Source organism: Prionailurus viverrinus, chromosome E3 (genome assembly GCF_022837055.1).
Source record: "Prionailurus viverrinus isolate Anna chromosome E3, UM_Priviv_1.0, whole genome shotgun sequence".
Taxonomy (NCBI): Eukaryota; Metazoa; Chordata; class Mammalia; order Carnivora; family Felidae; genus Prionailurus; species Prionailurus viverrinus.
This window is the reverse complement of record NC_062576.1, coordinates 29,352,163-29,366,201: the sequence shown is the minus strand read 5'-3', so window position 1 is coordinate 29,366,201 and position 14,039 is coordinate 29,352,163. Positions and strand designations below refer to the sequence as shown.

General features: G+C 53.6%; 1 protein-coding gene across 10 annotated transcripts in view; it reads right to left on the bottom strand.

Moving 5' to 3' along the window:
- The window catches only part of MARF1 (meiosis regulator and mRNA stability factor 1), a 57,653-nt gene that overhangs the window by 12,352 nt on the left and 31,262 nt on the right, over positions 1 to 14,039 (bottom strand). For 7 of the 10 annotated variants that reach the window (XM_047837922.1, XM_047837923.1, XM_047837926.1 and 4 more), the window contains 5 exons: positions 13,250 to 13,462; positions 11,998 to 12,058; positions 11,785 to 11,910; positions 10,014 to 10,184; positions 5,329 to 7,984 (listed from right to left, as the gene is read on the bottom strand). The exons of 1 other annotated variant lie outside the window; for it this stretch is intronic. In XM_047837922.1, the coding sequence (XP_047693878.1) occupies positions 7,740 to 7,984; positions 10,014 to 10,184; positions 11,785 to 11,910; positions 11,998 to 12,058; positions 13,250 to 13,462 (816 nt within the window). In that variant the 3' untranslated portion in view covers positions 5,329 to 7,739. Of the gene's footprint in view, positions 1 to 5,328; positions 7,985 to 10,013; positions 10,185 to 11,784; positions 11,911 to 11,997; positions 12,059 to 13,249; positions 13,463 to 14,039 lie in introns of those variants that run through there. 2 more of the 10 variants (XR_007147699.1, XM_047837929.1) reach the window with 2 other exon arrangements.

Below are 14,039 nucleotides of genomic sequence, written 5' to 3'. Positions count from 1 at the left end.
TAGTCAAGAGCATTTGTGTCTATGGTGTCTCTGGCTGCTTTCAGTTACAACAGCAGAGTTGAGTAGTTATGACAGAGACCTCATGGCCGGCAAATCCTAAAATATTTACTCTGGCCCTTTACGAAAAAGTTGGCCAACCCCCACCCTAAACTGCCTCAGCGTTCCCTGGTGTTTCCCATCTCAAGAACGACTGTCCCAGGACTTGACCTCGACTCGGCCGTTCCTCCACACACCCACCCGACGGCCGCGTCCTTAGCTTCTGCCTCCTGAGTTTCCCCAGAGTCTGTCCACACCACAACGCCCCCAGTGTAACCACCGTCACCTTTTGCTTCATCAGCTGCGGTGGCTCGTCACTGGCCTCCTCAGCACCCGTCACGCTCCACCCAGCGGCCGGCTGATTTTCTGAATAACGCAAACGTAAATGTCATTCCCTCTGTGAAACGGCGCCCGCGTCTTTAGGGCGAGATGCGGCTCCTCCCACGCGGATGAAAAGGCCCCCCTGCACCCCAGCCCCTTCCTACACCGTTCCCCCCCCATTCCACCCCGTCACGTCTCCTCAGCTGTAGTGCCGCAGCCACCGAAGCCTCTTGGGGTTATGTGGTTCCCACTCTGCCACCTGTTGTCACCTCTCCCGGGCCCTCACGTGCCACTGCCTGTGCCACGAGCTCCTCAGATTCCCTGCCAGCCCTTCCTCTGGTCTACCCCGTGCGCCACGCTGAAGCCACAATGACCTTCCTAACGTGCAGATCTAACGTGCTGCTGCTCCCCAGGCCCAAGCTCTCCGGCACCTGCCCCCCGCCCTCGTTGTAAAGGCTTCGGGCTTGGGCCCGGTTGGCAATGCTTTACTTGAGGCCCAGCACCTCCGAGGCCTTTTCCACCTCCAGCCTCACTGTTCGCCCGGCTTCACACCCCTGCTCACACCGTCCTTTCAGGGAACAAACCGGAGGAGCAGCAGGAACACCCGGAGGTTCTGCAGCATCCACAGAGGTCCCGCGACCTTAAGAACTTGGTCAAAGAGGCCCGTGGGATGTGGCCACGTCCTGAGTCAGGAGGGCTGGGTGAGCGCCAGGGGCTGGGGCAAGACCCTCGGGAAAGCCGGCTTGAGGAACCAATGCCAGGTGGTTTTTCCATTCGTTCGTGTGTTTAATGCCCCCGGTGAAGGCAGCACCCGGCAGGGACCGGGGGACACGGAAGAACAGGGCGGGGGCGGTGCTGCCTTCCTGGAACTTGCGTTCCAGTGGGGGAGACGAACATCAAACAGGAGGGCAGGGCTAGGCCTTCTCACCGGGGTTAAATCTGAACAAAACCCCCGACCAGCAGGCTTAGCAAAAGGGCAAGTAACCTAGGAGGCGACGAAGGGCTCGGCATGGAGTCAGCCCGCCGGGGTGAAAAATCCCAGGCGAAGCCCTCCCGGGTGTGCCCGGATGATGCCTCCCCGCTCTGCACCTCCGCGTCCAGCCCTGTCACATGGAGAGAGAACAGTGGGGCATTTGCGGGACATGAACTACGTGGGATGGCTTTGGAGCAGTGCACGTGGTAGATAAGGCACTAACGACGCACTTAGAAAAGCGGGTTCTTAGGAGCCACGGTCAGCCCAAGCCTCGCCGGGGTTCTTGGGGGGCCTGGGGCACAGCGTAAGACCCGCTGGGGCCTGCCCTCGTGAAGCTGACCGTGAGCAGACGGGGGAACAGGCAACAAGAGTCATTGTAACCTGAATGTCACCTGAAGCCCCACTCCCCGTGCTTCTCCAAGATGTTCGCACCTTCCCGGGGCTTACGGTCCCTGAGTCACACGTGCCCTGGACCGCGCCCCCCACCAGCTCTCCACACCCCTCACATCCCTTCCCACGGCTGTCCCCTCCCTCCTCCCGCCAAGTCCCACAGGAAACTCACAGCTTTCCCCACTCGCCGCAGAAGGCAAGCTGCACAGGCCTTGGGACGTGAAGCCGACCTTCCAGAATGCTTACGGAGGTGGGTGCGGGTTTGCATCACAGCCACACGCACCAGTGAAGATGGGCCACTCCTTTTGCCACCAGCTCTGCCTCCAGCCCCCATGGGGCTCACATGTGTCCCCGGCCTCCCCATCAGCAACTGCCCTCCCGCTTTATTGAGACAGTTCAGCTCCCTGCCGCCCTCTCGCTGACCTCACTCCAGGCCCCGTGGCGTTTCCAGAGAAGCCTAGGACACTGCTAGCCGGCCCCCGGGGCCCCCTCTGCCCACCAAGGTTTATTTCTCTACCGAGAAGGTGTATGTGGCTCCTTGACTCTCCGCCCACAGGAGAATCAGCTGTGGCGGGTTTCGCGTCTTGACGAACAGTTGTGGGCTTTCTGTCCCCCTAGGCCAGCGGTAAAGCACAGAGGCGGCGGGAATGTGGGAGGGGGCAGCTAACGGAATAGGGGGCCACAGGGCTCTGTCGGGCAGATTACTTGATCAGAGCCGATCTGGAGACTCCTGACGGACTGGTTCAGGATTCTATTTCTGGAAGAGCCGAAAACAGTAGGGAAGTGCCGGTTTGGTGACACGGAGCTCAGCATCAGCAATTCCATTTCAGGCCTGTTGTCCTGTTTTTCTAACGGTCACATGCCCAGCCCCGAGTTCCTCGTGGGGCCGGTGGGGGGTTCTCTGCTTCAGTCCTCGAAGCCTCCTGTTCCCACTTGGAAACCTCGGCGCGGAGGTGGAAGGCGCGTGAGCTACAAGTCGGTCTCTCGGGGCCCTTGCCTGGCTGTGAAACTTGGCTGCCGGCCCTCGGAAGGTTTAGGGCTGGGACCCCTCTCCTCTCACACCAGGAGCTCGGCTGGGTGTCTCAGGCCTGCCTCCTCGGTCACTCCCTCATTCGTCAAATACTCCAGGATCACCTGGGCGCCTGTGGCTTGCTTCTTCTACCTGACGGAAGTTGGCAAGGACCATGGGAGGCCCCTCCGTTGATGAGGGCACATTCTATGAGGCTCCCTCTTAGAGGACTGGAGGAGGTTCTCCTCCCGGGTTGGATGAACTAAGCTGCTGTTTTGAGGGATCCCATGTGGCAGGGAACGGTGGATGGCCTCCAGGTGGCTTCCAGCTGACAGCCAACAAAACCCGGGGCTTTTGTCCTCGTGCGTGACGGGGGGGGGGGGGGGGGGGGGGGGGGGTGGGGGGGTGGGGAGGGGAGGGAGATGAGGGAGGTCGGTGGGGTCAGGACTCAGAGTCCACGTACATGTACAAAACCCTATTATCCTCCTCACGTAGGGAAGCGAAAAGGGATTTCTTTCCCGATCCCACGTCTGGGCCACACACCAGATTCAGAGGCTGCCTACACCGAGGGCAGGGTCCCTGCAAGCCTGTGGGTCACTTGCCTGCACTCACTGTGAGTGACATCAGAAACTCTGAGGGAGGGGGCGCCTGGGTGGCTCAGTCAGTTGGGCGTCTGACTTCGGCTCAGGTCATGATCTTGTGGTTTGTGAGTTGGAAGCTCGCATCAGGCTCTGCGCTGACAGCTCAGAGCCTAGAATCTGCTTCAGATTCTTTGTCTCCCTCTCTCTGCCTCTCCCCCCACTCATGCTCTGTCTCTCAAAAATAATGTTTTAAAAAATTCAAAAAAATAAAATAAACTGAGAGACAAAGGGTGGGAAGCGGGAGTGGGGGGTTCTCCCATGCCAGGCCCTGCATCTGGGAAGGCTTTCGGGCAAGGGGGTTAGGAGAGGTTTTCCCATGGCCGGAAGAGACGGCTCCGCCCTGCCCTTGACCCCCCACAGCGCTCCTGGCTGGTTCATACTGTGGCAGCCACCACTTGCTTTCCACCCACATGTCCTTCCTCCTTCCTCCTCTGTGCTCCGAGTTCCCCATTTCCAAATCCTTCCTTCCCAGGAAATGGGAATTGTTCTCTTCGCCTTGCTGAGCAAAGTACCAGCCCTCTATTTCCGACTTGAGATCTTCTAAGCTCCTGGCCTTGTGCACCTGAAAAGTGAGGGGTGGGGTTGGGGGGGGGGTTCTCTCTTTCCCGCCATTTCCATCATTTGCTGACCCTGTCCCAGAGACAACTGGCTATTTCCTCCTGTTTCCCAGGGCTGCCAGCCTCCCAGGGAGACAGTCTAGAACTTTCCTGGGAAGGAGTAATGCAGACAAGCAAATTGGCTCGGTCTTCTCTGCATCTGTCCCCAAAGACTGGCATTAGGGGACGCTGATGCTGTTAACCAGCAGACTGCCCATTATCTCCTATTTATCGTGGGAGCGGGTGGTAAAGGAGTGCAGGCCAGGTAAGAAAGGAGTGGAGGCCACCCTGACCGCCGGTTCATGGGGGAGCGAGTCAGGGGGCCCGCTCCTGCTCAGGCCCAGGGCCAACGTGCGACCCGTCCAATCCACGGCGTGAGCGGAGGCTATGGCAGGTCACTGGTACGGGGAGCAGCGTGGATGCTCCTGAGACGCGACTCGGCCTACTGCCCACATGAAGCAGCTAGAAAACAGGAAGAGAAATCCCAGAGCACCACGCTCCTCACGGTGGTGAAGGGAACCGCTAGGGCAAAGCTTCTGGAGCCAGGTTCTAGATGTCGACACCCACCTCCCGGGCAAGGAGAGGGGGGGGGCCTTCACTCAGCTGGCCATCTCCGAAGCCACCGCCTCCACACCGCGTGGAAATGCACAAGGAGAGAGGCAGTGCCCATCGCAAATCCCAGTCCGGACCCACGAAACCTCCTTGCCTCCCTCAAAAGGGGTACGGTGGCCGCCCAAGGTTTTCCGCAAAGGTTTGCTGCCGCGGAAGATGCTCGGAAAGGATCGCCAAGGGCTTTTAAGAGCTTTTTAATGCTGGGCTTTAAAAAATAATTGTACTTCATGAAGAAGCAATTTATCCAAACATTCAGGTGTCTTCTGGGTGCTTTCAGATTCCTGCAAGGGGTCACGGTGGTCTCAGGGGACGGGCTTCACAGTAGAATCTGTGTAAGAAGTCTTTTCCCGATGGGCTTATTCGGAAAGCATGCCCAGGGAGTGGCCAAAAAACAAGGTAGCCTGCAAAAATGGATTTCTCTCACAGGGACAGAGATCCGAGGGATTATCTCAGGCTTATAACCAGAGGGGGTTTGCGGCTACTGTCATTCGCCCCACGTGTGATCATGCCTGGAACTCGGCTGGAGACCCTGGACGGTCCAGAACACAAAGCACCAACAGCGTGGCCACCGTCCAGGGCCGTGTGCCAAACGGAAAGGGCCGCTGAGATGTCAGGTTGATGTGCTCTCCCTGACAGACTTTTCAGAAGGGGTGAGAAGTTGGGGGAACCCAGCACGGAGAGAGGGCTGGACTGGCCTTTCATCCCACCCCACAAACAAATCCCACATCAACTCAGAAAACTCCAATTAGATGCTTGCTTTGTAAAGTTTATTGACAACTGTTTGGTCCCAACACACAAAACAGCACTTGAACCACAAAGAAAGTGTTGAAACAAAGTAGACAGTTAAGAAAAACATCTCTTCCCCCAAGCCCAATCCAAAACAAACAGTGCAAGATGGGAAAGGGGGGTTTGGTGACGACTTTTTGTCTTTTTTTTTTTTTTTTTTTTTTAAACAGATAAATCTAATCTGGTACATCTTTCCACCCAGAAATAAAGAATTTCATTGTCTTAATTCTCATACATCATTTTGTCACATCATTTAATTAAGCCTCTGGATAAAAAAATAGATCACGATCAGACTGGCCGTTGTGGAGTACATCACCGACACACCGAGCTCTCGCTGTGTTCTCTCACCTTCCAACAGCGACCGTTAGAGTCACACACGCGTCCCAGGCTGACTGGTGACCCCGGCGAGCGGTTCGGTTCGACCAGACTCCCACGACAGCGTACGTCTGCAGGCTCTTCTCCGTCTGTTGCTCAAAGAAGCCGCTCTGAGACTGTCCCTAAGTGACTTGTAATGGTACCTCTTACGTTTTTAAAGTCAATCCCGCATCTGCGAGCAAAACTAAAGTCCAAGAGTGCAAACTCAGCCTTAAGAAGTCTCAGGATAAGGCAACTGAGGTTCTCAACACCAACTTTATTACACTGTTTAAAAGCTTCTTAAAAAAAAATTGCACATCTGTATTTGACTTCCTGCCGTCCTATGTCTGTAGAGGAAATGCCTTCGTTCCCAGAGGGTTCGCAGAGGGGCCATAATGCTTGGAAGGCTTTTCCAGTGCTGTTCCATCTCGACTGGGGCCATGTGTGGAGAACTGAGAATCACTGGCTTCATTTTAGAGATTTTGGGGAACAAAAACCTGACTTGTAAAAATCTCTCTCTAGCCCTTGTTCTGTGGCATTTTATCCAAATGCTGGCTATGAAGAAATCAGAGCCCACTCTCCGGCCTTCTAGAAATTACAAAATATGAACAATTCCCCCAAAGAAACCATCTCCGTAGCCGAAGACCTTAAGCCCACGGGTTCTCTCTGCTCTATGAATGAATCCGCCTTTTTGCCCAACAAATACAACCCATTGTAAATGTCAGGTTTCTCCAGGAGGGGTGAGAGGTCACCGTCACCGGATGCCTCTGCCACCTCGAGGCGAAGGTCATTCCACAGGGCAGTGCTCCCTCAGAGGCTGGCTTTTCCCAAAGGGCAACATCAGACACCACAAAACAACCAAACATGCTTCCAACAACAGCGAGAAGTAACAGTAAAAGCGGACACTCTTAAAAGACACGGAGCCAACACGCACGCGCACACACATGCACTCGCGCAGAAAGCTTCCCGGCTACCGAAACCAGGTTTAAAATGACAAATACAAGGTTAAGATGATCAACCTTGGCCTTCACACGTATAGATAGAATTCTTTCTCTTCCTAGTGGAAAGAGTATCGGTATCACTCCTGTTAACGCAACCCCTCGGCTCTGATTTGTAATTTATGCATTTCATGCATATTTTAGGAAATCAGACTCTCTTCCCAACATTGCCTCTCAACACACAACACTGTGTGCTAGAATTCAGATGCTGACTTTCAATTCATGACACCAAGGCCATCTCCTTTTCCTTAACCCAATGCCTATCAAACTGGAATGGAACATAAAAGGGAAGCTTAAAACATCCTCAACGTTCTAGAAAGCTCCTACGTGGAACCCTGAAGCGGAAACATTTAAAAATTTTCGTCATGAAGCCACATCCGTCAACTACAGACATAGTTACAAAAAACAAAAGAAACCAAGGCACGCTTACAAGTCACATGGAAGCTAGGAACCTTCCTAATCCAACGTGAAAACACATTCTCACCACCTCGCCCGCCCTTCTGCTTCCGTGTGTGAACGCACAGGCTGTGGAGCAGGCTTCAATGCAAAGACACACCATGCACTTGATTCAGACTGTCTGGAAACACCAGGAAGCAAAGGCTCAGAGGCTATCTTGTGCTACATGTAAGATTCGACCACGGGTGTGGCTTGAAGGGAAGTAAAACCACTCCCTTCGAGCTGAGTTCTCACTGCTTTCTTCTTAGAGAACATCATTACATTTCGTGATAAGAAAAACTGGGTAAAATATGTTAAGAATTCTTTAACAAATGCCAGGAGGTTTTGGGGTGGCTTTTTTGTTGTCTTTTTCCCAAATAATTAGGGGAGGAAAAAAAGAAAAACATTTCAGCTCAAGGCTGTGTTCAATGTAAAAGAAACAAAACGTTATGGGATACATCTAAAGATGAAGTAAGTGGCTTCTAGGGGGTTTTCCTTCAAACAGAAAAGGCTGTGTTTTTTGAACCCACTTTTGTGTGCAGAATCAGACAGCGTTTCCCCATCCTAATTCTATGTTCAAAACGCGAGTCAAAGCTTGGTTATAGGTGCAAAGGAAAAATTGGCTGCCAATTTTACTCTATTTTTGGGTTGCTTTTTGGCCGGGCTTTCCACGGGGTCCTTGCCGAGCAGGGACTCTGAGGTTTCCGAGGAGGGGCAGGGAGGCACTGGGGCAGCTGCTGAGACGCAGGGTGAGCTGGACTCGGAGGCCGGGTTTTTGTTCTTTACCGGTACTGGAATTTCAATGCTCTCTTCTTGGTTTAAAATCATGATTTCTGTAAACACAGAAAAGCAAACCCCTTCAGTTCTAGGACCTGCCAGACATGTTGGTTTTTAGTTTCTAAGATTACCTCAAAAAATGTCCTGTAAAACTTTTTTTAAAGTTTATTTTAAGAGAGAGAAAGAGAGCAGAGGAGGGGCGGAGAGAGAGGGAGAGAGAATGCCAGGCAGGCTCCGTGCTGTTGGCGTGGAGCCCGACGCCGGGTTCAAACTCACGAACCATGAGATCACGACCTGAGCCGACACCGAGAGTCGGACGCTTAACCTATTGAGCCACCCTGGGCCCCTCAAAAGATGTTTCAAAAACAACCCACCAAACATCATGCCCAGGTCACAATGTATGTACCAGCTATGTGGTCACTCTGAGTCACTTAAAGTCACGTATTTTATAAACTGCACATCGGCTCTCCCGGGAATGAGGTTTTAGAGAACGTCGTTTTGGCCAGAACTCAACAGCCAATGGTTCAGAAACATTTTTTCCCCACTCTGGATCCTGTGCCCAATCATTCTCTCTGTCAGGGAAAGACCCACCAGCCTCCTGGGACCCGAACACTCTCACACCAGGAGGGACCTCAGTGTCAGGAAGCCCCGGGCCCTTCCACGGACAGAGGACAGCACTCTGTGTGGACCTAAGGTGGGCAGAGACAGGGAGAGAGCTGCAGAGTCGGGATCACTCTCAAGTAGCCAGACACTGAAACACAGCCGCTTTTCCGGCAGTGTTTACAGGCTGCTCTTTCTCTGGCTGAGCCCCAAACACTTGGCCCGCTATACACACAGGGCCAGTTTTGCTTGGAAGAGACCCCCCCTCCGTGTGTAAGGGGCTCTCGCACCGAAGGCACAGAGAGGAGAGTGAGAGTCGGGATGCAGAGCCCCGGCTCCCTGCTCAGGCCGACACTCAGGACAACAGCAGACGCCACTGCAATTACATTTGTGCCCCTCGTCACACGCGCATGGGGGACCCACATTTACTAAATGCACCACAGCCACAACCCCATGGAAGCATTACTATCCACCATACAATCCACCATACACCCCTCTAGCTGTGCCTCCTTGAGACGGACGGACGCCCCTGCTTCTGTCACAGGTCACACCTACTAGGGGCAAGAGCCACGTGTATGTTTCTCCTCCCACTTTCCAGATAAACAGCCTCAGTTCTTTCACTGGGCAACACGAGGCTGTGCCTGGCGTTCCCCGGAAACAGTACACAGAGCGGAGAAGAACTCGTTGTGATAGACGAAGGCGACAAGGGAAGGGCCTCGATAGAGGCGGTGGGCCATCCTCTGCGGAGGCCAGGTGATAGAGAAGCAGGACAAGAAGGCTGGGGTTCAAATCCCGGCTCAGCCACTTCCCAGTCCAGCAGCCTGGGGCCAGCGTGGTCTCCAGTGGCGGCCCAAGGTGCACCCCTCGTCACCTGCCCTGCAAGGCTGTGGTTCTGGCGAAGCATGAACATGCCTGTGAGCCCAAGAGTGGGGTCAGGCACAAGGGGGACACGCGGGGCCGGCACCAGGTCAGTGCTCCAGGTGGCCAGCTTCCCGTCCCTTCTCAGATCACTGTGCAGAGCCCAGAGTTCACGTCACAGACGCCCTCTCCCCCTCCCCTGCTCACAGCCTCACAAGGCCCGGGGACGCGGGGCAGCCACCCAACTCTAGGCCAGACCGGGCTGCCGCGTGCGGCTGGTGCCAGGTGCGCCCACGAGCCATTGCCCTTTACGCAGGCGGGGAACACACGCCCAGCAAGCCCTCCACACGCCCCCGTGGCCTTGTCCACAGCCCGGCTGCATCAGCCCTCCAGACCCACCGCCTGTCCGGGCCTGCCGCTCCTTGAGCCACCCCGGGCTGTGAGCCTAGTTTTACAGGAAGACTGACAGGAAAACAGGGTCCTGAATAATCATCATCAGTGCAGGTATTTTTGTGCCTGAAAAACCACAGGTGCTCCCCACCTCCATCTAACGTTTACCACGCTGGCATCATTCTTTTCTCTTTTAATCCACAGAGAAAACCCCCGCGACAACACAGTGCATCCTACCAGAAGGCGCTTGAGGGTGCTCCTCAAACTGAATGAGATCAGCAGACTGGAGGATGACAGGATCTGGTCTCAGCTGAGGGGACGGCAGGCATGATGGGACGGGCGCACACAGGAGGTCCACGGGGGAGTCGTTGGTCAGGCGGAGGAGCTCCTGCTCGGTTTGATGGGGCCCTGGACAGAGAAGGCAGGCGTGACTCTACCGTGAGACTGTGCCTGAGGCCTTCTTTCCCGGCCTTCAGGATGAAAAAGGCCAGGAAGTACTCAAGAACTCTCAGTTAAAAAAAAAAAAAAAAAAAAAGCCATTAACAGGAAGGCCTTGGTCACTCTTTGGTGAGGGAAATGTCACAAGCCAGTATTTCCCATTCTTAGGAATAGCAAACTCCTAAGGGCAAGAGCCAAAAAAAAAAAAAAAAAAAAAAAAAGGGGGGGTTCCACAATCGGCTTCTAAAGAGGAGAAACAAGAATCCGCAGATGGTGTATAAAGTAGTTAAATGAGCCAGAGCTCCGAACCGGAAGAGCTGAACCCCGGTTCTGTCACTCCCCAACTGAGTGAACCTAGGTAAGTAAGCCCTTTAACCTCCCAGAACTTGGGTCCCTCATTTGTAGACTGGAGGCAACGCGTGACAGCTGAGGGCACAGAGCTCCTTCAGGAGCTCTAGAAAGTCTAACACGCTGCACACGTGAGGCGCTGGACACGCACAGGCCACGGCAACACTTCTAACTAGCGACTAACGCGGTCGTATGAAGACTGAAGGCGCATACACAGCAATGGACCCACCCAAAACCCTTACAATAAAGTTAAAATTGCTACAGAGCTCAAGCCAGCTTCTAGCCAGAGAAGGTTCCACATAAAATCTAAGTGAGCCACTGTTGTTCTTAGTATTATTAATATATTATTATCCAGTCTTTCCCAGGGAGATCCTGTGACAAAGACTATCCTTGATCCAACTTTAGGCCAGGCCCTTTGAACCCTCTTCCCCACAGGCCTTGACCTTGGCCTTCCATGTCTGTCCGGTCCTTGCCAAGTCTGCTCTTAGCAAATATCTTGCGGGGTTTTGTGAGAAATCGCACCCCTGCTCTCTGAACAAGGTCCCCAATCCTCCACCCCAGATGTCCCCCCTCACTCTGCTCCTTGACTAAAACATCCCCACCCACCCCACTTTTATTTTAAGTTCATTTATTTATTTCTGACAGAGCTCTCTCTGTCAGAGAGAGAGAGAGAGAGAGAGAGAGAGAGAGAGAGAGAGACAGAGAGACAGAGAATCCCAAGCAGGCTCTATACTGTCAGCCCAGAGGCCGACACGGGGCTCGAACTCACAATCCCTGTGATCACAACCTGAGCCAAAATCAACAGTCGCAAACTTAACTGACTGAGCCACCCAGTCACACTGCCCCCCTCACCCTTGGATTCAGAGCTGAGTTCGATCTCCCTCTTCTAGTGCAGCAGAGTTGACCCTATTGCCATAGTCTTAAAATACCGTTTTAACAAGTGTCCAAGAAATTTTGTCCTCAAACATCTGAACTGGGCTCACATATTGTCACTACAGGGGCGTCCACATGCTTTAAGAGCCTTAACTGCTAACCATAAAATGCCATCAAAAGTAGGCCAGGTTTTCAGGTACCAACTAAACGCCGGACTGCTTTGGAAAATGTAAGACTTGACTTTAACGAAGGAAAACAACCCACTGTGGTCCTTTTCCACCCCCACCCCCTACCCACTCCCAGCCACTTGTAGCATCTCACAAGCTTCGTTCCGTTTTTCCACGCTTACCATCGCTGCCTGCTCCAAGTCTGAGTTCCGGGGCTGTGCAAGATTCGGGCGCCGCCGGGATGCGCTCTGTGGCCGAGGGCTGGTCTTCAGGACTGACAGGGGAGAGCCCGAGTGAACTCACACGGCCTGGAGGACCAAGAGAGCCCATCAGAGGGACAAGTCGGTGAGACAACCAGGGTTTCTGGGGCGGGGAGGGGATGGGTGCTTACTTACTTTTCATGTCATTTTTTAACACTACAATTCTCTTATGACCATGTCCTTTGATCCAGACCACCTGCACACAAGACATACTAGTGGTTAAGCAGTGGAAAAGGAGAGGAAATAAGTCCTAAATCCAGGCAGAACGTGACCAACTGTGCTGACCCGAAATACCTCACAAGTTAGAAAGTGACGCCAAGGAAAAATTTTCTATGCTTCTTTTAGCTTTTAAAGTGATAGAAGCTGGCAGAAACACGTCCCTTACAAGAAGATGCGTAGTCTAAAAACGGTGAGACTCAGCTTTAAAAATATGCTTTGCGGCTCTTCCAAAGACCATCTCCCAAACGCCAGTTCTGGTCTATTAAAGGAGACAGTTCTCACAGGAGAGCCCTTACTAATTTTTCTAGTAAACATACCCTAAGAGGATTCATGGAGATGAATCAAAGCAAGTCCCCGGTCCTACTTCTGAAACGAAGTCCTCTCTCCACGTCCTTAGCAGAGCAAGAGCGGAGCAGAGGTCCTTGGCTCCCTGCACCGCCCCACACGCGCCTGTCACCGAGCCCCCGACTTCAGCCTCACCAGGTCCTCCCTGCCTCCCCCATCCCTCTCGCACAGGTGCGTTTGGGTGTCACTTCTACCTGGACTCCGGCCACGGCCAGGATCCTCGACAAGCCCTCTCCTCCCCTCCCACCAGTCCGGGTGGCAGCAGTGACATTGGTGCTTTCCGCACACAAACCTGAGTCTCCCCCCTGCCCTCCCCTCCAGGCCCTCCCGCTCACCTGAAGGAGGAAGGCCCCCTCAAGTGAGCTCCTGCTTCACTGATGGGCCCCTGCCTACTTGTAAATGCCCTGAACCTTCCACACTGCTGGTCACTACCCTGCATCCGCTTACGCAGCCCCTTCTGTCACAGGGTTCACTTCTACGCATCCCCGACATCTCGGCCCTAGAATGAACCCCAAGCCTGGGCATGGGCCCTGCTCGTGGTCCCTTCTCACTGCACCCAAAAATGGCTACACCGACCGCACTGCCTCATCACCTGCTCAGGTGCCCTGACCTCACTCCATCACCTAATCACCTGGCAGACAGGAACTTAATACGGGCTCGCAGAATGAAGGAGAAACGCTGAAGTCATTCATTTTATGCCAATGGTATGTTTTTCAAAATGCCTGCCACGTCATCGACCCGGCAGCATTTCCACCTCCTGTGCAGGAGACGGGCCTGGGGCTGTCCCGGAAGACACTCTCCAAGAAGCTCGGCAGACACGCACCTGAGGGATTGCTCCCAAGAGCTCCTCCACACTACTGTAGCCGTAGGTCTTGGGTTGCAGTGTTTCTCCAACATACTTGGTATAGGCCATGGAAAACTCATGGAGAAAAAGCTGCTGGTAGTGGTAAGTATGGAGTAGAGACCGCACGTTCTTGGCAAACAAATACAGGCTTGTGAGCTTCACACACTCCTCTGTCTTGTCATTAATAAAAACCTGGCTCAAGAGAAAAAGACGCATTAGAAACTCCCAGAGTATTGGCCTTGCCCCCCAGGGGTCTGGGCCTTCAGCTGAGAATGAAAAGGCTCCAAGTCGACTTGAAAAGGGACAACAAGCCAGGGAGGAGGAGGAGGGGTTCATCCAAGGATCTCCTCAGAGAGAAAGCAGCACCTTGAGCAAACCTTGGTTCTATGTGTGCCTCTAAGCCGGCAGAGGTCTGAGGGAACTGTGTGTCAGAAAGGAAGGAAACTAGGCAACCTGGGGTCTCAAACAAGGAGGCAGTGAGGAGGGAAGGGAGCTGCATCAGACGGCAGGGACTGAGCCCAGGGAACTCGCACTCCCAAAGTGGCCTTCCAAGGAACACTGTGCTGCAGGATGACGACAGTGGTATTCTTGCGGGGCATTAAGGGAAGAAACCCCAAAGCTCTTCTGTCCTCAAGTAAACAAATTCCTTTACCAGAAACCTTTCCAGAGTCTTAATGTACACTGAAAATCTCTAAGGGAAGGGGTATTTCCCAACCCTCACTGGCCACAGAAAGCCTTTTGTATTGGATCATCTATTTACGCCTCCTAG